Source organism: Chlorocebus sabaeus, chromosome 1, assembly GCF_047675955.1.
Source record: "Chlorocebus sabaeus isolate Y175 chromosome 1, mChlSab1.0.hap1, whole genome shotgun sequence".
NCBI lineage: Eukaryota > Metazoa > Chordata > Mammalia > Primates > Cercopithecidae > Chlorocebus > Chlorocebus sabaeus.
The window spans coordinates 10,572,741-10,596,268 of NC_132904.1; the positions used below are offsets into that span (position 1 = coordinate 10,572,741).

General features: G+C 42.8%; 1 protein-coding gene across 2 annotated transcripts in view; it reads left to right on the top strand.

Moving 5' to 3' along the window:
* Positions 1-23,528, top strand: part of ATL3 (atlastin GTPase 3) — a 48,473-nt gene that overhangs the window by 8,160 nt on the left and 16,785 nt on the right. For both annotated transcript variants that reach the window (XM_007994744.3, XM_007994734.3), the window contains exons 2-8: positions 4,474-4,688; positions 4,822-4,965; positions 13,156-13,260; positions 13,749-13,799; positions 20,150-20,206; positions 22,360-22,452; positions 23,122-23,260. In XM_007994744.3, coding sequence (XP_007992935.1) covers positions 4,482-4,688; positions 4,822-4,965; positions 13,156-13,260; positions 13,749-13,799; positions 20,150-20,206; positions 22,360-22,452; positions 23,122-23,260 — 796 coding nt within the window. In that variant the 5' untranslated portion in view covers positions 4,474-4,481. The remainder of the gene's footprint in view (positions 1-4,473; positions 4,689-4,821; positions 4,966-13,155; positions 13,261-13,748; positions 13,800-20,149; positions 20,207-22,359; positions 22,453-23,121; positions 23,261-23,528) is intronic.

The window sequence follows — 23,528 nt, forward strand, 5'->3', positions numbered from 1 at the left end:
GGAAATGTGTTTCTTCTGGGCAGTTGTATGCCCAGCTAAAAATCTATTATATAGCAGGAGGGAGAAATTAATATTGGGGGAACAACCAGACATCTCTGTCACAATCGAGACTTTGTTTTGTATTTCTTTGAGTGCTACACGGTACTTAACACTGTGGCTTTATCCCTGAAGTCTGAATAAATTCTTCTCATTAGTTCTTTTGTATGAAAGACTGAAGGTCTTTGGATCTTGGATTTACCTGCTGCTGTGGCAGTAAGAACCCCAAGAGATTATTCCCAGAAATGTTTCCTTTTTAATCCAGGCAATAACAGGATAGAAAAGTATTAGTATACATTGATTACAATGATAGCATGACATTTAACCTATATTTATAACTTGTTTCCTAATAGTCTGCAAAAACTTAAAAAGTAGGAAGAAGCCAGGCACAGTGGCTATCATTGACATCCACAGTGGCCTATCATCCCAGCATTCTGGGAGGCTGAGGTGAGAGGATCACTAGAGCCCAGGAGTTTGAGACTAATGTGGGCCACATGAGACCCCCATCTCTACAAAAAAATTAAAAAATTAGCCAGTGATGGTGGCACACACCTGTAGTCCCAGCTACTCTGGCGGCTGAGGCGGGAGAATCGCTTGAACCCAGGAGTTTGAGGCTGCAGTAAGGCAGGATTGTACCACTGCATTCCAGCCTGGGTGGTGGAGCAAGATACTGTCTCAAAAAAAAAAAAAAAAAAAAAAAAAAAAAATTGCGAAGAACCCTTTTGTTGCTGTCTGATACTATAAATGTAAAAAGTGAGCAGCAATTCCAGTGGCTTAAAGGGGAGAGAGTCTTGCAGTCAAACTGTTTTGTCTGCTTTGCCTGCCATGATCGTGTAGCCCTCAGTGCTGGTTAGACAAAGTCATTTTGGAACGATCTTTGTGATTTTGGCCATGTCTGCCTGTCAGTACTAAGCTTTACTTAATATGTCTCGTTAGGTCTACTTTAAATTCACTTCTTGGCCGGGTAAGGTGTCACTGTGATTTTGGCCGTGTCTGCCTGTCAGTACTAAGCTTTACTTAATATGTCTCCTCAAGTCTACTTTAGATTGACTTCTTGACTGGGTATGGTGTCGCTGTATTCCCAGCACTTTAGGAGGTTGAGACAGGTAGATCATTTGAGCTCAGGAGTTCAAGACGGTCCTAGGCAACGTGGTGAAACCCCATCTCTCCAAAAATACAAAAATTAGCTGGGTATAGTGATGAATGCCTGTAGTCCCAGCTACTTGGGAGGCTGAGGTGGGAGGATGATTTGAGCCGGAGAGGCGGAGGGTGCAATAAGCCGAGATAGTGCCACTGCGCTCCATCCTGGGTGATAGAGCCAGACCTTGTCTTAAATAAATAAACAGACTTGTAGCATCCTTCTAAAGAATAATTTATTAAAATACAGACTTGTTGTTTTAAAGTATACATTAAAATGCATAATTATTAAAATTACTATGTCCTTTTAACTACCTAAAAACATCTTTAATACCAGTGACACATACTCACACTTAGGGAAATAGTTCTTTATTCATTCCTTAGGCCCCACTGGTAGTTTTTTGTAAACTTCCCGTAAGTCCATAGCTACTAAGTGGCTCTGAATTTCTTTCTTTCTTTTTTTTTTTTTCCTTGAGATGGAGTCTCGCTCTGAAATCTAGGCTGGAGTGCAGTGGCACGATCTTGGCTCACTGCAACCTCCACCATGCAGGTTCAGGCAGTTCTCCTGCTTCAGCCTCTGGAGTAGTTGGGATTACAGGCGCCCACCACTACGCCTGGCTAATATTTAGTAGAGACAGTGTTTCACCATTGTTGGACCAGATTGGTCTTGAACTCTTGACCTCAGGTGACCTGCCCGCCTTGGCCCCCAAAGTGCTGGGATTACAGGCGTGAGCCACCACGCACGGCCTGAATGAATTTCTTTTTTGCTTTCTTTTCTTTTCTTTTTTTTTTTTTTTGAGACAGAGTCTCACTCTTTTTCCCAGGCTGGAGTACAGTGGCGCAATCTCGGCTCACTGCAACCTCCGCCTCCTGGGTTCAAGGGATTCTCCTGCCTCAGCCTCCTGAGTAGCTGGGATTACAAGTGTGCACCACCACGCCCGGCTAATTTTGTGTTTTTAGTAGAGACAGGGTTTCTCCATGTTGGTCAGGCTGGTCTGGAACTCACGACCTCAGGTGATCTGCCTGCCTCAGCCTCCCAAAGTGCTGGGATTGCAGAGGTGAGCCACCGCGTCTGGCCCCTTGCCTTCCCTTCCCTTCCCTCCCCTCCCCTCCCCTCCCCTCCCCTCCCCTCTTCCCTTCTCAAGACAGTCTCTCGCTATATTGGCCAAGTTGGTCTTGAACTTCTGGCCTCAAGCAATCCTCCCATCTCAACTTCTCTTAAGTACTAGGATTACAGGCATGGAGGCTGTGGCTAACCTGAATTTCAAATTAATTATCTTTGTGCTTTGGTAGGGAAACTGGTAAGGAAAGTATAATACTAGTTAGTGCTTATTTTTGAACTACAGAATTAATTGCTTCTAAAACTTTTTGAGTTATTACTAGTGATATGCAAAACACAACCACCTAAAGATCTTTTTGAGCTTATTTCTAGGAACTGTTGGGCAGTATGCTCAACCTTCATAAGCCTTCATTTCCTTCTTTTTTTTTTTTTTTTTTTTGAGACCTCTCTGCCACCTACGCTGGAGTGCAGTGGCGCGATCATGGCTCACTGCAGCTTCTGCCTCCCAGTTCAAGCAATTCTCCTCCCTCAGCCTCTTGAGTAGCTGGGACCACAGGCATGTGTCACCATGCCTGGCTAATTTTTTTTTTTTTTTTTTTTTTTTTTGTATTTTTAGTAGAGACAGGGCTTTACGATGTTGGCCAGGCTGGTTTTGGACCCCTGACCTCAAGTGAGCAGCCTACCTTGGCCTCCCAAAGTGCTGGGATTGTAAGTGTGAGCCACTGAGCCTGGCCATTTCCTTCTTTTTAAAATGGAGCAATATTATTTACATCAGAGTTGTTCTGAGGATTAAATATATAGAAAGCTTAACAGTGGCAAACACACTATTATTGATAGACATTGTTTTATTTCCACTTTTGGACTGTTTTGAGTAAAGCTGATAGGAACTTTCTGTTTTTGAGATAGAGTCTTGCAATATTGTCGAGGTTGGTCTTGAACTCCTGGGCCCAAGTAATCCTCCTGCCTCAGCTCTCCAAGTAGCTGGGACTACATGTGCAATCCACCATGCCCAGCTCAACGTTCTTGTATATGTTTTTTGGTGGACGTAGGCATTCATTTCTCTTAGGTGTATAACTTGGTGTATGCCTTGGAGTAGAATTGTTGGATCACAGATACATTTAATTTTTGTGGATACTGCCAAACAGTTTTTTGAAATGGCTTTAGTGTTTTGTGCTCCTATCAGAATGTGTGAGAATTCCAGTTGCTTCATACCCTGTCCCACAGTTGATATTGTCAGTCTTAAATTTCAGCCATTCTGATGGGCAGGTAGTGGTATCTTACTGTGGTTTTAATTTACATTTCCCTGTTAAGTAATGATATGGAAGTACCTTTTAATAGGATTTGTATGTCTTTTTCTTGCAAAGTGCCTGTTATTTTTTCTTGTGGATTGCTATGTTGATGCTGGATGTGGGTCCTTTGGAAATAGATATTATGAATATTCTTCCCTAGCCTGTGACTTGCATTTTTACTTATTGAAGTCTTTAAATGAACACAATTTTTAATTTTAATGAAGTCTGTGTTGTCATTTTATTTTCTTTTATGGTTAGTACTTTTTTTCTTTGAGACAGGCTCTTATCTGTTGCCCAGGTGGGAGTGCAACGGTATGATCTCAGCTCACTGCAACCTCTGTGTCCCAGGTTCAAGTTATTCTCATGCCTCAGCCTCCTGAGTAGCTAGGACTTACAGGTGTGTGCCACCACACCTGGCTGATTTTTGTATTTGTTGGTAGAGATGGGGTTTCATCATGTTGGCCAGGCTGGTCTTGAACTCCTGACCTCAAGTGATTCACCCACCTGGACTTCCCAAAGTGCTGAGAGTACAGGGGCAAACCACCGTGCCTTGCCCTTTTATGGTTAGTACTTTTGTGTCTGTTTTTTGTTTCTTTTAGTTTTGTCACCCAGGTTGGAGTACAGTGGTGTGATCATAGCTCACTGCAACCTCAAACCCCTGGGCTCAAGCAGTCTTCCTGCCTCAGCCTCTGAATAGCTAGGACTACAGGTGTACACCACACCTGGCTAATTTTTTAAATTTCATAGCGCTGGGTTTCACTGTTTCCCAGGCTAGTCTCAAACTCCTGGCCTCAAGTAATCTTTCTGCTTTGGTGTCCCAAAGTGCTGTGATTATAGGCATGAGCCACTGAGCCTGACCCTGTCCCCTGTTTAAGAAGTTTTTGTTTTCCCCATATTCAAAAACATATTTTAAATATTTGACACTAATTTTTTTTCTCTACATGAACGTAGGTGATGCCATGGAGAGCAGCAAGCCTGGTCCAGTGCAGGTTGTTTTGGTTCAGAAAGATCAACATTCCTTTGAGCTAGATGAGAAAGCCTTGGCCAGCATCCTCTTGCAGGACCACATCCGAGATCTTGATGTGGTGGTGGTTTCGGTGGCTGGTGCCTTCCGAAAGGGCAAGTCCTTCATTCTGGATTTTATGCTACGATACTTATATTCTCAGGTAAGATAGAATTATTTTATTTCAAGTAAAAAGTGAGACTTGAATGTCCAAAAAAGCAAAATAAGCTCATAGATTATCCTTGATGCATAAAATTTTTAATTTAAGATTTAATGGAGATTTCTTACTTCTATAGAAGGAAAGTGGCCGTTCAAATTGGTTGGGTGACCCAGAAGAACCGTTAACAGGATTTTCATGGAGAGGGGGATCTGATCCGGAAACCACTGGGATTCAGATCTGGAGTGAAGTTTTCACTGTGGAGAAGCCAGGTGGGAAGAAGGTAAGGATGAAAATGACCTTACAGATTAACAACAGCAACAACAACAAAATATGAACTTCAGCATGTACTGTGTTAACCCAATTAAAAACCTTTTATCAAAGAATTTAAAATCGGTAAAGTAAGAAAAGTTAAAAAGTCCCTGTTTTGTCCTGAAATTTTAGTCTATTGCAGATAAATAGAATTTTCTGACACAGGTATGAGAAGTTGTAGCTTTGATATCTAGCTGTAGTCTCCTTGGTCTGCTAATTGTTTTATTTTAATTTTCTTTTCTGGAAAAACATTTTTACTAAAAACATGTCTCATGCCTGTTTGTGCTTTTTTTTTTTTTTTTTTTGAGACGTAGTCCCGCTCTGTTGCTCAGGCTGGAGTGCAGTGGCACCATATTGGTCACTACAATCTCTGCCTCCCAGGTTCAAACAATTCTCCTGTCTCAGCCTCCTGAGTAGCTGGGACTACAGGCGCACACTATCATGCCTGGCTAATTTTTGTATTTTTAGTAGAGACAGGGTTTCACAATGTTGGCCAGGCTGGTCTGGAACTCCTGACCTCGTGATCTGCCTGTGTCGGCCTCCCAAAGTGCTGGGATTGTAGGGGTGAGCCACCATACCAGGCCACCTTTGATATTTTGAAGTGCTGGTCTGTTGGTACTGAATTCTTTTAGCTTTCATACATCTGAAAAATCTTTATTTTGCCTTTGTTTTGGAAAACATTTACTCTTAGTATAGAGTTCTAGGCCAAAGTATTTTTCTCAGTACTTCAAAGGTGTTGCCCCTTTGCCTTTTCGCTGACATTGTTTTTCTTTTTTTGTGTTTTGAGAGGGAGTCTCACTCTGTTGCCCAGGCTAGAGTGCAGTGGTGGGATCTTGGCTCACTGCAACTTCTGCCTTCCGGGTTCAAGCAATTCTTCTGTCTCAGCCTTCCAAGTAACTGGGACTACAGGCGTGCACCACCACACCCGGCTAATTTTTGTATTTTTAGTAGAGATAGGGTTTCACCATATTGGTCAGGCTGATCTTGAACTCCTGACCCCAGGTTATTCACCTGCCTCTGCTTCCCAAAGTGCTGGGATTACAAGTAGGAGCCACTGTACCCAACCTGCTGACATTGTTTCTGACAATAAATACACTGTTATTCTTATTTTTGTTCTTTTGTACTTAATATGACTTTTTTGTCTGGTTGCTTTTTTTCTTTAAATTAAAAAAAATTTTTTTTTTCGTGGGTACATAGGTATATGTATTTATGGGGTATGTCTGGTTGCTTTTAAGATTTTATCACTGTTTTTGAGCAAATTATGATGTGTTTTGATGTAGTTCATGTTTTTTGTATGTGGGTTTTATTGAGCTTCTTGAATCTGCAGATTTATAATTTTAGCAAATTTGGACATTTTAAGGTTATTATGTCTTCAAATTTTTTTGGTCTCTTATTCCCTTTGGAGAATGCTATTACATGTGCCTCTTGCTGCTTGAAGTTGTTCCACAGCTGACTGATGCTTTGTTCATTTAAAATTCTTTGGGCTGGGCGCGGTGGCTCACGCCTGTAATCCCAGCACTTTGGGAGGCCGAAGAGGGCAGATCACAAGGTCAGGAGATCGAGACCATCCTGGCTAACACAGTGAAACCCTGTCTCTACTAAAAGTACAAAAAATTAGCCGGGCGGGGTGGCGAGTGCCTGTAGTCCCAGCTACTCGGGAGGCTGAAGCAGGAGAATGGCATGAACCCAAGAGGCGGAGCTTGCAGTGAGCTGAGATCCAGCCATTGCACTCCAGCCTGGGCAACAGTGCAAGACTCTGTCTCAAAAAAAAAAAAATAATAATAAAATAAAATTCTTTGGCCAGGCGCGGTGGCACACATCTGTAATCCCACACTTTGGGAGGCTGAGGTGGGTGGATCACCTGAGGTCAGGGGTTTGAGACCAGCCTGACCAACTGAAAACCCATCTCTACTAAATACAAAAAATTAGCTGGGTATGGTGGGTCATGCCTGTAATCCCAGCTACTTGGGAGGCTGAGGCAGGAGAATCGCTTGAACCCTGGAGGTGGAGGTTGCAGAGAGCCGAGATCACGCCATTGTACTCCCACCCGGGCAACAAGAGCTAAACTCCATCTGAAAAAAAAAAAAAAGGCCAGGCACGGTGGCTCATGCCTGTATTCCCAGCACTTTGGGAGGCTGAGGTGAGCGGATCACCTGAGGTCAGGAGTTTGAGACCAGCCTGACCAACATGGTGAAACCCTGTCTCTACTAAAAATACAAACATTAGCTGGGCGTGGTGGTGCCCACCTGTAATCACAGCTACTTGGGAGGCTAAGGCAGGAGAATTGCTGGAACCTGGAAGGCGGAGATTGCATTGAGCCAATATTGTGGCATTGCACTCCCAGCCTGGGCAACAGAGCGAGACTCCATCTCAAAAAAAAAAAAAAAAAGGAGTCTCGCTCTGTTGCCCAGGCTGGGAGTGCAATGGCGTGATCTCGGCTCACTGCAACCTCTGCCCCCCAGGTTCTCATGTCTCAGCTTCCCGAGTAGCTGGGATTACAGGTGTGCACCACCCTGCCCGGCTAATATTTGTATTTTTAGTGGAGACGGCATTTTACCAAGTTGACCAGACTGGTCTCAAACTCCTGACCTCAGGTGATCCTTCCCCCTTGGCCTCCCAAAGTGTTGGGATTACAGGTGTGAGCCACCGTGCCTGGCCTTTTTCTCTGTTTTCTTTTTTTTTTTTTTTTTTTTTTTGAGGCAGAGTCTCGCTCTATCGCCCAGGCTGGAGTGCAGTGGCCGGATCTCAGCTCACTGCAAGCTCCGCCTTCCGGGTTCACGCCATTCTCCTGCCTCAGCCTCCCAAGTAGCTGGGACTACAGGCGCTCGCCATCACGCCCGGCTAGTTTTTTGTATTTTTTAGTGGAGACGGGGTTTCACCGTGTTAACCAGGATGGTCTCGATCTCTTGACCTCGTGATCCGCCCGTCTCGGCCTCCCAAAGTGCTGGGATTACAGGCTTGAGCCACCGCGCCCGGCCTTTCTCTGTTTTCTTGTGGAGCATTTCTAGGTCTTCAAGTTCACTAATCTTTTAGAACCTGCTATTAATCAGGTACAGTGTATTTTTCATTTCAGACATTGTAATTTTCATCTCTAGCAGTTAAATTTAGGACTTTTTAGTATTTTTTTTTTTAATTACATGATTCAGTTTCTGCATCCACTTTTAGTATCTTTTATGTCACCACTTTTTGAATATATGAAGTAAAGTTATACAGAATACTTTTTTTTTTTTTTTTGAGACAGAGTCTTGTTCTCTAACCCAGGCTGGCGTGCAGTAGTGCCGTCTCGGCTCGCTGCAACCTCTGCCTCCTGGGTTCAAGCGATTCTCCTGCCTCAGCCTCCCGAGTAGCTGGGAGTACAGGCATGTGCCATCACACCCGGCTATTTTTTGTATTTTTAGTAGGGATGGGGTTTCACCATGTTAGCCAGGCTAGTCTTGAACTCCTGGCCGCAGGCAATCCACCTACCTCAGCCTCCCAAAGTGCTGGAATTACAGGTGTGAGCCACCATGCCCGGCCCTGAATACTGTTTTAAAGTTGTTTTTGGCCAAGCCAGCTACAAAAATTAGCTGGGTGTGGTGGTGGGCTTCTGTAGTCCCAGCTACTTGAGAGGCTGAAGAAGGAGAATTGCTTGAACCCGGGAGGCGGAGGTTGTGGTGAGCTGAGATCACTCCACTGCACTCCAGTCTGGGCGACAGAGCAAGACTGTCTCAAAAAAAAAAAAGTTGTTTTCTGTTAATTTTAATATCTGTGTTAGTTCTGAGTCAGTTTTGATTGATTTTTCCCTTCATTTGGGTTATATTTTTCTGCTTCTTGTATGTCTGCAAATTTTTGATAGGATGTAGGCTTGTGGATTTTCCCTTGTTGGGTGCTGGTTATTTTTGCATTCCTATAAAACATCTAGCTGTATTCTGAGATGTAGTTAAGTAATTTGGAAACTTGTTTTTTTCTGTTCTTGCTGTTTAGATTTGTTAAATGGAACCAGAGAGTGTTGGTAGCTATTCCTCATTACTGAGGCAAGACTCTGAGTACTCTTCCTAATTCCGCTTGAATTATGAGGTTTTTGTAGTCTGGCTGGAGGGAACAGGCATTATTCCTGAACTTGTGTGAGCACTGGAGATGGTTCACAGTCTTTTCAGTGGCTCCCTGTTCAGCCTCAGACAGTTTTCCTTATACACATGCACTGATCAGTAGTTAGCTGAACACTTGTTGGGGAACCCTCCACAGATCCCTGGTGTTCTTTATCTCTGTAATTTTTTCCTCTTAGGTACTTTGTGAATTCTAGTAGCTTTGGTCTCCCTGACTTTCCTGCTTTGTCTCTTCGACTCAGGGTTGTCTGGTTCTGCTTTGGTTCCCCCTCCCTGTGCCTTGACCAGTGAGCTGGGGCAATCCTGGACCTTACCTCATCTGTTTCTCTTCCTTCGGGGATCATTATTCTTCACTACTTAATGTCCAGTGCCTGGTAGACTGTTGTTTCATAAGTTTTGTCTGTTCCGTTTTGGCTTCAGGTGGGAGGGTACATTCTGTCTCTGTTACTCCGTTTTGGCTGAAAGTGGAAGGTCCAGCCTTTTCATTTTAGAGATGCTGTGCTAAAAAGACCCAGTGAAGTTAAGCTAGTTACTGTTAGTATTGGCATTCTAAGGTTCTATGACTTTAAATTCAGTGTTAGTTTTTTGTCTCATGCGTTCTTTCTACATTTTTTGTAATGTGTGATAGATGTTTTCATAATTTTTTTTTTTTTTTTTTTTTTTTTTTTGTGGAGACAGGGTCTTGCACTGTCACCCAGGCTGGAGTGCAGTGGTGGGATCTCTGTTCACTGCAACCTCCACCTCCCAGGTTCAAGTGATTCTCATGCCTCGGTCTCCTGAGTTGTTGGGACTACAGGTGTGTTCCAACACACCTGGCTGATTTTTGTATTTTTGTAGAGATGGGGTCTCACTATGTTGGCCAGGCTGGTCTCGAACTCCTGACCTCAGGCAATATGCCTGCTTTGGCCTCCCAAAATGCTGAGATAACAGGTGTGAGCCACGGTGCCCAGCCTTATAATTTGTTTTTAAGAATAAATAATAATAATTTAAAAAAATTTTTTTTTTTTTTTTTGAGACGGAGTATCACTCTGTCACCCAGGCTGGAGTGCAGTGGCGCAATCTTGGCTCACTGCAAGCTCTGCCTCCCGGGTTCACGCTATTCTCCTGCCTCAGCCTCCCGAGTAGCTGGGACTACAGGCACCTGTCACCACACCCGACTAAGTTTTTTAATTTATTTATTTATTTTATTTTTAGTAGAGACAGGGTTTCACCATGTTAGCCAGGATGGTCTTGATCTCCTGACCTCGTGATCTGCCTGCCTTGGCCTCCCAAAGTGCTGAGATTACAGGCAGGAGCCCAACTGTGCCCAGCCACTGTGCCCAGCCATAAATAATTATTTTTTGACTGTGTGATACCTCTATATAGACTGGTGGGGCCTAAATAATTTGTTTTTTACATTTACTATTTGGGCATTTGACGTATTAATTCTTCTTAATAGTTTAGGAAATCTGTATAATATTAGTAGTGAGGAAGCTTTGTTTTTAGTTACATGACTTTTAGAGCTCTTCCATTTTTTTATCCTGTTGAATTATCACTTTTGTAAAGCTCCATGCTTTTCATTGTCATCTGGGTTTCCTAATTTAAAAAATTAGAAAAATTAGTGGCTGGGCACAGTGGCTCATGCCTGTAATCCCAGCACTTAGGGAGGCCGAGGCATGCGGATCATGAAGTCAGGAGTTGGAGACCAGCCTGGCCAACTTGGTGAAACCCCATCTCTACAAAAAATACAAAAATTTAGCCGGGTGTGGTGGTGTGCGCCTGTAATCCCAGCTACTCAGGAGGCTGAGGCAGGAGACTCTCTTGAACCTGGGAGATGGAGGTTGCAGTGAGCCAAGGTCACGCCATTGCACTCCAGCCTAGGTGACAAGAGTAAAACTCTGTCTCAAAAAAAAGCCCCCCCAAAAAATAGACTAGGTGCGGTGGCTCATGCCTGTAATCCCAGCACTTTGGGAGGCTGAGGTGGGTGGATCATCTGAGGTCAGGAGTTTGAGACAAGCCTGACCAACATGGTGAAACCCTGTCTCTACTAAAAATACAAAAATTAGCTGGGCATGGTGACTCATGGCTGTAATCCCAGCTACTCGGGAGGCTGAGGCAGGAGAATCGCTTGAACGTGGGAGGTGGAGGTTGCAGTGAGCCAAGATCGTGCCGTTGCACTCCAGCATGGGCGACAGAGTGAAACTCCGTCTCAAAAAAAAAAAAAAAGGCCGGGCGCGGTGGCTCATGCCTGTAATCCCAGCACTTTGGGAGGCCGAGGCGGGCGGATCACAAGGTCAGGAGATCGAGACCATGGTGAAACCCCGTCTCTACTAAAAAATAGAAAAAAATTAGCCGGGCTCAGTGGCGGGCGCCTGTAGTCCCAGCTACTCGGGAGGCTGAGGTAGGAGAATGGCGTGAACCCGGGAGGCGGAGCTTGCAGTGAGCCGAGATTGCGCCACTGCACTCCAGCCTGGGCGACAGAGCGAGACTCCGTCTCAAAAAAAAAAAAAAAAAAGAAATCGTATCTTTATTTTGTTTGTTTTAGGTTTTCAGGAAAATTAATTGGAAAGTGCCCAGTTCCCACACCCTCCTTCAGTTTGCTGTGTTGATTATATCTTATAATAATGTGATACATTTGTTACAATTAATATTTGAACCAATATAGTGTCATTAGTTAAAGCCCATACATAGTTTACTTTAGGGCTCACTCATTGTGTTGTACATTGGATTTTGACAAGTGTATAGTGATATGTGCCCACTATTACTATATCATACAGAACAGTCACACTGCTCTAAACATTCTCTGTGATATACCTGTCTGTTCCTCTCTTCTTACCTCCCCACAAACTCCTCCACTGATCTTTTTACTGTCTCCATAGTTTTACCTCTACCGGAATGTCGTATAGTTAGAATCATACAATATGCAGCCTTTTCAGATTGGCCTCTTTCACTTAGCAATGTGATTTTAAGATTTCTGCAACTCTTTTGTATCTTGATAGTTCATTTCTTTTTATTGCTGAATAGTATTCTACATTATGAATGCACCAGTTTGTTCATCCATTTGCCTGTTGAAGGACATCTTGGTTGCTTTCAAATTTTGACAATTAAGAATAAAGCTCCTATAAATACTCATGTGTTGGTTTTTGTTGAGACATAAGTTTTCAGCTCCTTTGGGTATATACCAAAGAGTTTTTTTTTTTTTGAGACAAAATCTCGCTCTGTCACCCAGGCTGGAGTGCAGCAGCAGTGTGGTCTTGGCTCACTGCAACCTCTGCCTCCTGGCTTCAGGTGATTCTCCTGCCTCAGCCTCCTGGGTAGCTGGGACTACAGGTGTGCACCACCACGCCCGTATAATTTTTTTTTTTTTTTTTTGTATTTCTAGTAGAGACAGGGTTTTGCCATGTTAGCCAGGCTGATCTCGAACTCTGGACCTCAGGTGATCCACCTGCCTTGGCCTCCCAAAGTACAAGTACTGGGATTACAGGTGTGAGCCACTGTGCCTGTCCTAATTTTTGTATTTTTGGTAGAGACAGGATTTCACTGTGTTGGCCAGGCTGGTCTGGAACTCCTGGCCTCAAGTGATACACTTGACTTGGCCTCCCTCCCAAAGTGCTGGGATTACAGGCATGAGCCATTGCACCCGACCTAATTTTTTAAATTTTGTGTAGAGACAGGGTCTCACTATGTTGCCCAGGCTGGTATTGAACTCCTGGGCTCAAGTGATGCTGGTGCCACAGCCTCCCACGTGTTGGTATTATAGGTGTGAGCCACTACACCTGGCCAAGATGAGTGTTTTTTAGTTTCTTTTTCAAGAACAAAAATCATCCAAATGCCTGGCTGGGTAATGAGCTAATTGCTTTCAACTTTTGACTGTTTCAATTGGTGGGGCAATTTTTGCCTTCCATATTGCTCTGTATTCCTCTGGTTAATCTTCAGGAGAGTGCTGTAGTCAAAGCAAAGTACCTAAATAGTTGTACAGAACCTACAAGCGGGTCCTTAAGGGTCACGTAAATATTACCTGTACTTTTCCATTTCTCCTTTACATTTTCCTCCTTCTTAGTTTAATCTCTTTTGTTTGTATTTTCCTTTTTTTTTAGGTTGCAGTTGTTCTGATGGATACCCAGGGGGCATTTGACAGCCAGTCAACTGTGAAAGACTGTGCTACCATCTTTGCTTTAAGCACTATGACTAGTTCTGTTCAGGTAAAAACCACTTGACTTGGAAAAAAGCTTGCAAAGGAAATAAGATAAAGGGAGGAAATAGAGCTTTGGTTATTGTTCTGTTAACAGAATTTCTGTGATGATATGTAAATATTTTTAAACTGTAGATTCAGTTAAACTCTTAAAAGTTTGAGAAGGAGCCAAAGAATTTTTCCTCTTTGGTCATAATTATATATAATGTGTTCCAAGAAAAGTCCAGAAAATGGAAATATATATCTGTTACATCATATAAAAACTATAGATTTGATAAGAACTAGGAAAATTATATTTTAAACTGTAAAGGAAGAATTTTTGATTTCAACCTTATGTGCATAGTTTTCCAAAAGGCAGATCATATTACTGTTTGAACAGGCCTCATGTTCTTATATGCAAGTCTTTAATTGTTCAAAGCTTCTGTCAGCCCTTCAGGCTTATTTGGGATTTGTTTGAAGTAAGCCAGAATAGTATCAATCTGGATTTTTGTTTTCTAGATTTATAATTTATCCCAGAACATTCAAGAAGATGATCTTCAACAGCTGCAGGTATATGTTTCTCATAACAATTTTAACAGCATATTATTTAGAAGTTTTAAGATTAAGAAAAAATTTACGACTGAGTAGTTTCTAGCAGAAGATTGAAATGTAGAGGAAGGTTTTTGGTTCATAGTAATTCTATACTATGTATATCCATTGGTGGGGTGGAGCAGGGGCAGTCCGGGAAGGCCTTAATGATTTGAGCAGAGAATGAAAGAAAGTGGGCAAGTGAGTCCTTCAGATCCATTTGGGTGGAAAACTGTTACAGCAGAGGAGCAGCTGCTGGAAGGCAGACCCTGCGGAGAGTGTGCTTGGCAAGATCAAGGAATGGCAAGGAGGCCAGTGGGTAGGATTGGAGAGTGTGACAGGAAGGGGCTAAGTGATGAAGTCAGAGAGGTCCCACTCATGCTGGGTCTTTTCTCTGGGGAAGGTAGGAGCCATGGGAGGGTCATCAGCAATGATGTTATCTGACATGTTGTAAAGGGATCATTCTGGCTGCCATGTTCAGAATAGATTTTTTTTTTGAGACGAAGTCTTACTCTTGTCCCCAGGCTGGAGTGCAATGGTGCAATCTTGGCTCACTGCAAGCTGGGATTACAGACAGGTGTGCGCCACCACACCTGGCTGAATTTTGTATTTTTAATAAGAGACGGGATTTCACCATGTCAGTCAGGCTGGTCTCAAACTGTTGACCTCGTGATCCGCCAGCCTCAGTCTCCCAAAGTGTTGGGATTACAGGCGTGAGCCACTGCGCCTGGCCTATTTTTTTCTCCTTTTTTTATAGCAGCAGTTCTTATCTGTTTTTCCCACAAAATGCTCTTTCATGAGTATTCCAGGGTTGGATGCAATTCCTGGTATATTGCTCTAATGCTACTTCTCCCACTGACATTCAAGAAAGCATCAGAATGTGAGTGAGTAAGGGTGTCATTATTATAGGGATTACCTTGAATTAGTTCTATTTTATATTTATTTAAAAAAACAAGGAAATTTCCTCCTAAACTTTAGTCCTTAATGTTGCTTATGGCAGTTGCTTGTACTTCATAATTGGTAGCTCTATACCAGTGCCATGACTCAGTGGTTGAGAGCTGTTGCTCTGTAAAACTTCCATCACAACTTGAGTTGGCCACCCTGTCACCTGAAATTTATTACTTTCTAAGCTCCTTCCTTTCAACCGTTTTTCTTTTTTTTTTTTTTTTTTTGTGACGGAGTCTGGCTCTGTCGCCCAGGCTGGAGTGCAGTGGCCGGATCTTAGCTCACTGCAAGCTCCGCCTCCCGGGTTTACACCATTCTCCTGCCTCAGCCTCCGGAGTAGCTGGGACTACAGGCGCCCGCCACCTCGCGCGGCTAGTTTTTTGTACTTTTTAGTAGAGACGGGGTTTCACCGTGTTAGCCAGGATGGTCTCGATCTCCTGACCTCGTGATCCGCCCGTCTCGGCCTCCCAAAGTGCTGTGATTACAGGCTTGAGCCACCGTGCCCGGCTGCAACCGTTTTTCAAATGCTTACCTTGTATGAGGTAGAGGGCCAAGTGCTATAGATATATGCAAGGTCACATTCACAGGTACCAGGTGCTAGGACTTTAGCATGTTTTTCTTAGCGACACAATTCAACCCATAAGAGGAAGTAAGTAGATTATGATGCAGTTATGTAATTCACCTTGTTTCACATGACAAGGCTGTTGGTGGACTCAACAACTGTGTAATATAAATGTTACAGAGGAGAAAATAATATGTTTTTTTTTTTTTTTTTTTGAGACGGAGTCTTGCTCTGTAGCCCGGGCTGGACTGCAGTGGCCGGATCTCAGCTCACTGCAAGCTCCGCCTCCCGGGTTTACGCCATTCTCCTGCCTCAGCCTCCGGAGTAGCTGGGACTACAGGCGCCCGCCACCTCGCCCGGCTAGTTTTTTGTATTTTTAGTAGAGACGGGGTTTCACCGTGTTAGCCAGGATGGTCTCGATCTCCTGACCTCGTGATCCGCCCGTCTTGGCCTCCCAAAGTGCTGGGATTACAGGCTTGAGCCACCGCGCCCGGCAAGTGAAAATAATATGTTTATGTGCCTGTAAATCCATAAGAATGAACTAGAAAATTATTTGGAGCTTAAAAAATAATTAAGGTCTCCATCACAAAATACAGATACAAAATCATTAGGTTTTCCTCTCTACTAACAATAACCAATTTAAAAAGGTAATGGAAAAAATTGACTATAGCAACAAAATAATGAAAACAGAATAAACTTAAAAAAGATCTATATGGAGCACTTCAGAATTGTATGAGGCATGTAAAATATTTAACGTGCAGAAATATGCCTTGTTTCTTCTATATGGGGATGATAATAGCCAACATATATTTATTGCTTTTCCTCTGTACTATTACAGACACTGCAGTGTGTTATACACATCTCATTTTAGACTGAGAATTATAAAGTTGTCAGTTCTTCCCCACTAAACAAAATCGTAAAGGCGTTATTTTGGGAACCTGACAGAATTGTTGTGAAATTCATTTGGAAAGTTAAATTGTAAAACAGCCAAGAAAACTACAGGGGAAATATGAGATAATTGACTTAGTACATATTATAAATCTGTAATTACAAGAACATGGCATTGGTTCAGGAAAAAATAGATCAATGCACTATACTTATGATATGCTACATTTTCATGTATTTTATTCTACTTAAGAATATATACACATATACCATAAAGGATAGATCAGTCAATAAATGGTGTTAGGACAATTGGCTATGTATTTAGATAAATTAGAAATTATATTCCTCTTTGGAATGCTGAGGCAGGCTGATCACCTGAGTTCGGGTGTTCGAGACCAGCTTGGCTAACATGGTGAAACCCTGTCTCTACTAAAAGTACCAAAAAAAAAAAAAAAAAATTAGCTGGGCGTGGTGGTGCAAGCCTGTAATCCCAGCTACTTGGGAGGATGAGGCCTGAGAGCCACTTGAACCTGGGAGGCAAATGTTGAAGTGAGCCGAGAGTACACCACTGCACTCCAGTCTGGGTGACAGAATGAAACTCTGTCTCAAAAAAAAAAAAAAAAAAGAAAAATTATATTTCTACCTTGTACTATATACAAAAATTCCAGATAGACCAGATAGATTAAATATTCTGATGTAAAAAAAGAAATCACAGCTGGGTGTGGTAGCTCATGCCTGTAATCCCAGCACTTTGGGAGGCTGAGGTGGGTTAATCATGAGGTCAGGAGTTCGAGACCAGCCTGGCAAACATGGAGACATCCCATCTCTACTAAAAATACAAAAATTAGCTGGGTGTTGATGTTCATGAAGAACCTTCTGATTAAACACATTAATATTTCTTCAGTGAAATATATGACCAATAAAATGGGGGTAAATAAGCCTATAAAAAGCTTCCTATCAGTTGAAGGCAGGTTTTTCTTCCAAATAAGTTTCCCACCTAACCTGGATTTTTAGTACTTTTTTTTTTTTTTTTTTTTTTTTTTGAGATAGAGTCTCCCTTAGTTGCCCAGGCTGGAGTGCATTGGCACAATCTTGGCTCACTGCAACCTCCGCCTCCCAAGTTCAAGCGATTCTGCTGCCTTAGCCTCCCGAGTAGCTGGGACTGCAGGTGTGTGCCACCACACCTGGCCAATTTTTTTGTACTTTTAGTAGAGACAGGGTTTCACTATGTTGGTCAGACTGACCTTGAACCCCTAACCTGAAGTGATCCACCTGCCTTATCCTCCCAAAGTGCCAGGATTACAGTTGTGAGCCACATGCCTGGCCTTTTTATTTTTTTGCTTTTTTTTTTTAGAGACAGCGTCTTACTCTGCTACCTAGGCTGGAGTACAGTGGTGTGATCTTGGCTCACTGCAGCCTCCACCTCCTGGGCTCAATCGATTCTCCTTCCTCAGCCTCCTGAGAAGCTGAGATTACAGGCATGTGCCACCATGCCCAGTTAATTTTTGTATTTTTAGTAGAGATAGGGTTTCGCCATGTTGGCCAGGCTGGTCTTGAACTCCTGACCTCAAGTGATCCGCCCGCCTTGGCCTCCCGAAGTGCTGGGATTACAGGCGTGAATCACAGCGGCCAGACCTGCTGAGAGGCTTTTCTCAAATATCTAACTGGTGGTCCTTGACTACTTATTTAAGAGAGAGTCGGCCGGGCGTGGTGGCTCAAGCCTGTAATCCCAGCACTTTGGGAGGTCGAGACGGGCGGATCACGAGGTCAGGAGATCGAGACCAGCCTGGCTAACATGGTGAAACCCCGTCTCTACTAAAAAATACAAAAAAACTAGCCGGGCGAGGTGGCGGGCGCCTGTAGTCCCAGCTACTCGGGAGGCTGAGGCAGGAGAATGGCGTAAACCCGGGAGGCGGAGCTTGCAGTGAGCTGAGATCCGGCCACTGCACTCCAGCCTGGGCCACAGAGCCAGACTCAGACTCCCTCTCAAAAAAAAAAAAAAAAAGAGAGAGCCACTAACAATCCAACTGGGAGCTTCAATAAGAGGGTAGGCCTTAGGTACTGGTTTGGATCACAATGAGGTAGGTGGTTGAGCAAGGTTATCTAGCTATTTTGTTGCCAACTCCTAAATGTCTGTTTTTTGCAGATATTTTTTCTTGGGTTGTCAGTTTCCCTGAAGAAAATTTCTTTAAATTCCTGCCTTGGTGGGTAGAAGCTTGTTGTGGCAACCAGTAGGGTGAGAGGGCTAAGGAGTCCCACTGCTCTCTATGTGGACTTTGATTTAAGTACCTGTTTCCAGGAAGGTACGAGACTTACTCCTAACCTCAGCTGAGTATGGTATTTAAGTCTAGATTTTTTTTTTTTTTTTTGATTTATCTTCTCCAAATAGTACACTTCCCATCTTGTATGGAGGCAGGAAAAATATGGGGGTTAGAGAGGGGTACCTGGGAATGTAGATACTTTCTCCTAAGACTCACATATTTCCTAGTTCTCAGCCGCACTCCTACACCTCCTCCTGTAAGGAAACTGCATGCTTATAATTTCTGGGCATTTCAGGGATTCTACTGAGATAATTTATTCTTCCTTGTTGGCCCCCGTCTCTTCCAGATTTCTTAGCAGAACAGAGAAAGCCAAAACTGGAGACAGTTCTCATTTGTCTATTTTCCATCCAGAATGTTTTTGACAGGTCTTTCCTACTGACTGCTTTGTCCTGTTTATTTACTTTTAAACTTTGTTTTGTTATGCTTTTAGTGAGGCTTCCTGAAGAAATAGAGGTAAATATACATGTAAACTTTAACCTTAAAGAATTCAGTCATTTGAATGGTATAAATATTATGGACCTAATACTTTTCTTGCTGCTGGAAATCCAGTAGTGCACCAAACAGAGAAATATCCCTGCCCTCATGGAGTTTAAATGCTAGTATAAAGACAGATGCAAATCAAGACAAGAAGAGGTATAGTACATTAGATAATGATAAATGTTAAGAAAAAATTTTTAAGGCTGGGCGTGGTGGCTCACGCCTGTAATCCCAGCACTTTGGGAGGCCAAGGCAGGTGGATCGCCTGGGGTCAGGAGTTCAAGACCAGCCTGACCAGCATGGAGAAACCCCTTCTCTACTAAACATACAAAATTAGCTGGATGTGGTGGCACATGCCTGTAATCCCAGCTACTCAGGAGGCTGAGTCAGGAGAATAGCTTGAATCTGGGAGGCGGATGTTGCAGTGAGCCACACGCCATCACACTCCAGCCTGGGCAACAAGAGCACAGAGCACAACTCTGTCTCAAAAAAAAAAAAAATTTTTTTTAAAGACACGAAGTAGGAAATATTATTGGCAAACTTGTAATATTTTAGGTAGATGGCCATGGAAGGCTTCACTGAGAAGGAGCCATTTGAAAGACCTTAAGAAGTGTGGGTGCGGATCATGAGGAAGGATATTTGGGAGAAGAACTTACAGTTAGTGGGAGGAGCCAGTATGAAGGTCCTAAGGCAGCAGTGTGCCCTTTATGTTTGAAGAACAGGAAGGAGGGCCAGTGTGGCAGCATCACACTGTAAGGACTGGCTTTAATACTGAATGAAGTTGCAGGGTTTTGAGCGAAGCCATGATATGATCTGACTAACCATATTATAACAGTCAGTGTGGTTGCTGTATTGAGAATAGCCCATAGGGAGTCACGAGCTGAGGCAGTTAGGAGGCTATTGCAGTATTCCAAGCCACATGGAAATAGTGAGTGGCTGGATTCTGGATTTGCTGATGAATTGGGATGTGGGATGTGAGCAGGGAATAACCAAGATGATTTTAAGGTTCATGACTCCTGTGGGCTTTTGAAACTGTAGAACCCTGGTATCAATATAAATGTAATGAATACTTTGCTTAAAAAAAGCCATAGAACTATTTTAAGTAATTTTGCTTTACAAACCATGATGCTTCTTTTTTAAAGCTCTTCACAGAATACGGTCGTCTGGCAATGGATGAAATTTTCCAAAAGCCTTTCCAGGTTAGAATATTTATTTTAAATATAATTCATATATTTGTTTTTGTTCACAGATCAGCAGACTACAGCTCATAGGCCAAATCTAGCCTGCCACCTGTTTTTATGACTGTGAGCTAAGAATGGTTTTTACATTTTTAAATGGTTGAAAAAAATGAGCAATACTATTTTATGACATGTAAATTATCTGAAATTCAAATGTCAGTGTCTATAGATAAAATTTTAATGGAACACAGCCATGCTCATTTGTCTTTGTACTGCCTGTGACTGCTTTCCTGCTACAATGGCAGAGTTGAGTAATTACTTAAAAAATACACTCTCTGGGTTGGGCATTTTGGCTTACGCCTGTATTCCCAGCACTTTGAGAGGCCAAGGCACGCAGATCACCTAAGGTCAAGAATTCGAGACCAACTTGGCCAACATGGAACCTGTCTCTACTAAAAATACAAAAATTAGCTGGCGTGGTGGCGCGTGCCTGTAATCTCAGCTACTCAGGAGGCTAAGGCAGGAGAGTTGCTTGAGCCTGGTAGGTGAAGGTTACAGTGAGCTGAGATCATGCCACTGTACTCCAGCCTGGGCGACAGAGCAAGACTTTGTCTCAAAAAAAAAAAACAAAAACGAAAAAAGAGAAAAAAAGAAAAGGTTGTGCACACCTGTAGTCCCAGCTACTTGGTGGGGTTGAGGTAGGAGGATTATTTAAGCCTAGGAGGTCAAGGATGCAGTGAGCCATGATTGTGCCACTGCACTCCAGCCTGGGTAACAAAGCAAGACCATCTCAACACTGTCTCTGTCTGTCTCTCTCTCTCTCTGTGTCTCTCTCTCTCTCTCTCTCTCTCTCTCTCTCTCTCTCTCTCTCTCTCTCTCTCTCTCTCAATGTCTCTTCTTTGCTGACCTCTGTTTTAGTTCAGTGTTTCTTGAGAATGAGGAAGCACAGCAGCCTCAATCATCGGGATTAGAGGTACTTTCAGTGTGAAAGCCTTATTTCTTTTCTTTTCTAATTTATTTATTTCTTTTGAGATGGAGTTTCTATCTAAAATTTTGTCCAGGCTGGAGTACACTGGCACAATCTTGGCTCACTGCAACCTCTGCCTCCCGGATTCAAGCAATTCTCCCGCCTCACCCTCCTGAGTAGCTGGGATTACAGGCGCCCAGCTAATTTTTTGTATTTTTTGTAGAGATGGAGTTTCATCATGTTGACCAGGCTGGTCTCCAACTCCTGACCTCAGGTGATCCACCGCTTTGGCCTCCCAAAGTAAAGAGATTATAGGCCTGAGCCACTGTGGCTGGGCTTCCTTTCTAATGCTGAAAGCAGATCTGATTTTTTTTTTTTGGAGACGGAGTCTCGCTCTGTCACCCAGACTGGAGTGCAGTGGCGTGATCTCGCCTCACTGCAACCTCCGCCTCCTGGGTTCAAGTGATTCTCCTGTCTCAGCCTCTCGAGTAGCTGGGATACAGGCGTAAGCCACTGTGCCCGGCCGCAGATCTGATTTTATGATTAGCTGGTGCCATGTGGTTTTCTCTTTTGTCCTTTACTACATTTCCCATAGATTTCTTTAAGGCAGAGTCCCAAATTTACCATTTTCTCATTAATGTCTTCCTTCCGTTCCTACTAACCCCTGGAACAAAAATAGCAGATAGGATATATTGACCTCATATTTGGCTTAAACATGTTCTTCCAGTGTTTGTAAAACTTCTAAGACATTATAGAATAGATAAATCTGGCTGGGTGTGGTGGCTCACACCTGTAGTCCCAGCACTTTGGGAGGCCAAGGCCACAGGATTGCTTGAGGCCTGGAGTTCAAGACCAGCCTGGGCAACAGAGCAAGACCTCGTCTATACAAAAAATAAAAATAAAAAATAAGCCAGGTGTAGTGGCATGTGCTTGTAGTCCCGGCTACTTAGGAGGCTGAGGTGAAAGGATCACTTGAACCCAGGAATTCTAGGCTACAGTGAGCTATAATCATGCCACTGCACTCTAGCCTTAGTGATGGAGCAAGGCCCAACCTCTTAAAAAAAAAAGAAAGAAAAAAAAGTAAATCCTTCAGTACATATCTTTACCCCCTTTTTAGAAGCTGGTATTATGCAAAGACGTATTGCAGTTGTTCTCTTGAAAATGTGTTTATGCATGTTAAAATATGTTCTGCTCTTTTCTTAAATAGACACTGATGTTTTTAGTTAGAGATTGGAGTTTCCCTTATGAGTACAGCTACGGACTCCAAGGAGGGATGGCATTTTTGGATAAGCGTTTACAGGTAAGTGGGACTATAATCTTCTGAGGAATTATCTCAAAGTAGTGATAGCTGTCTCGTTTGCCTTTGGCTATTGTGTTTAAAGCAATTATTGGAAATGATATTGAGTACATTAACTATATATGAATCTTAATGCAAGCTAATATTTATTCCTGATAAGATTAAAGAACCTGTATATACAATGCACAGGAACTGTAGAAGAAAACTCTGGGCCAGTGCCCAAGCTTTGATTATAATTTCCATTTTACATTTTAAACCAAGTTCTATATGTGTCTTTAGAAGTCACACTCAGAATCTTAGTTATGTTATTCTTATTCAAAATTTTTACTTATTTTGGGATAAACAGGCCTAACCTGTTCCCCCAAACCAAAACACAGGAATCCTTTGTCTGTCACTACTAATTGGTTAGATCCTCCTTCATTCGCACAAACCATCCCTTGTGTAATACTCTTTTTAAAGAAACTCTTCCGCACCTGATTTGTTAGCTATAGGAGTCAAGCCATGGGTAATCAGATTTGTGTGTTTATTGCTTCTTAGGGTTCTGAGTTTTCTCATTTGGCCACCATGATCCATCAGAGTGGAGGACTTCTTACCTTTGTCCTTATACTAGTTGTCCCTAGTAAAGAAAACCAGAGGACTTTTGGTTGGTAAAGTGTTGGTCTTCATTGGCAGGTGAAGGAACATCAACATGAAGAAATTCAGAATGTTCGAAATCACATTCACTCATGTTTCTCTGATGTCACCTGCTTTCTCTTACCACATCCAGGACTCCAGGTGGCCACAAGCCCTGACTTTGATGGGAAATTAAAAGGTGTGTTCCAAGTGTTACTTTAAACATGTGATTTGATCTTTGAAATTAAAAATAATGAATCACTTACAAATAAAGTGAATGCTTAAGAAAAATGGTGTGCTGTCTTAGAGTAGTATTTAAAGTCTAGTTCAGATTTTGCTCCTGACTTAAAGCACCCATCAGAATTAGTTTGCCTTGACTTCTCCACCTGTAATGGTGGTGTTCATATCCATTAGTAGTCTTTCTAAGAGACTCATTATGATTCTTGGTTTACAAGAGATACAAATAC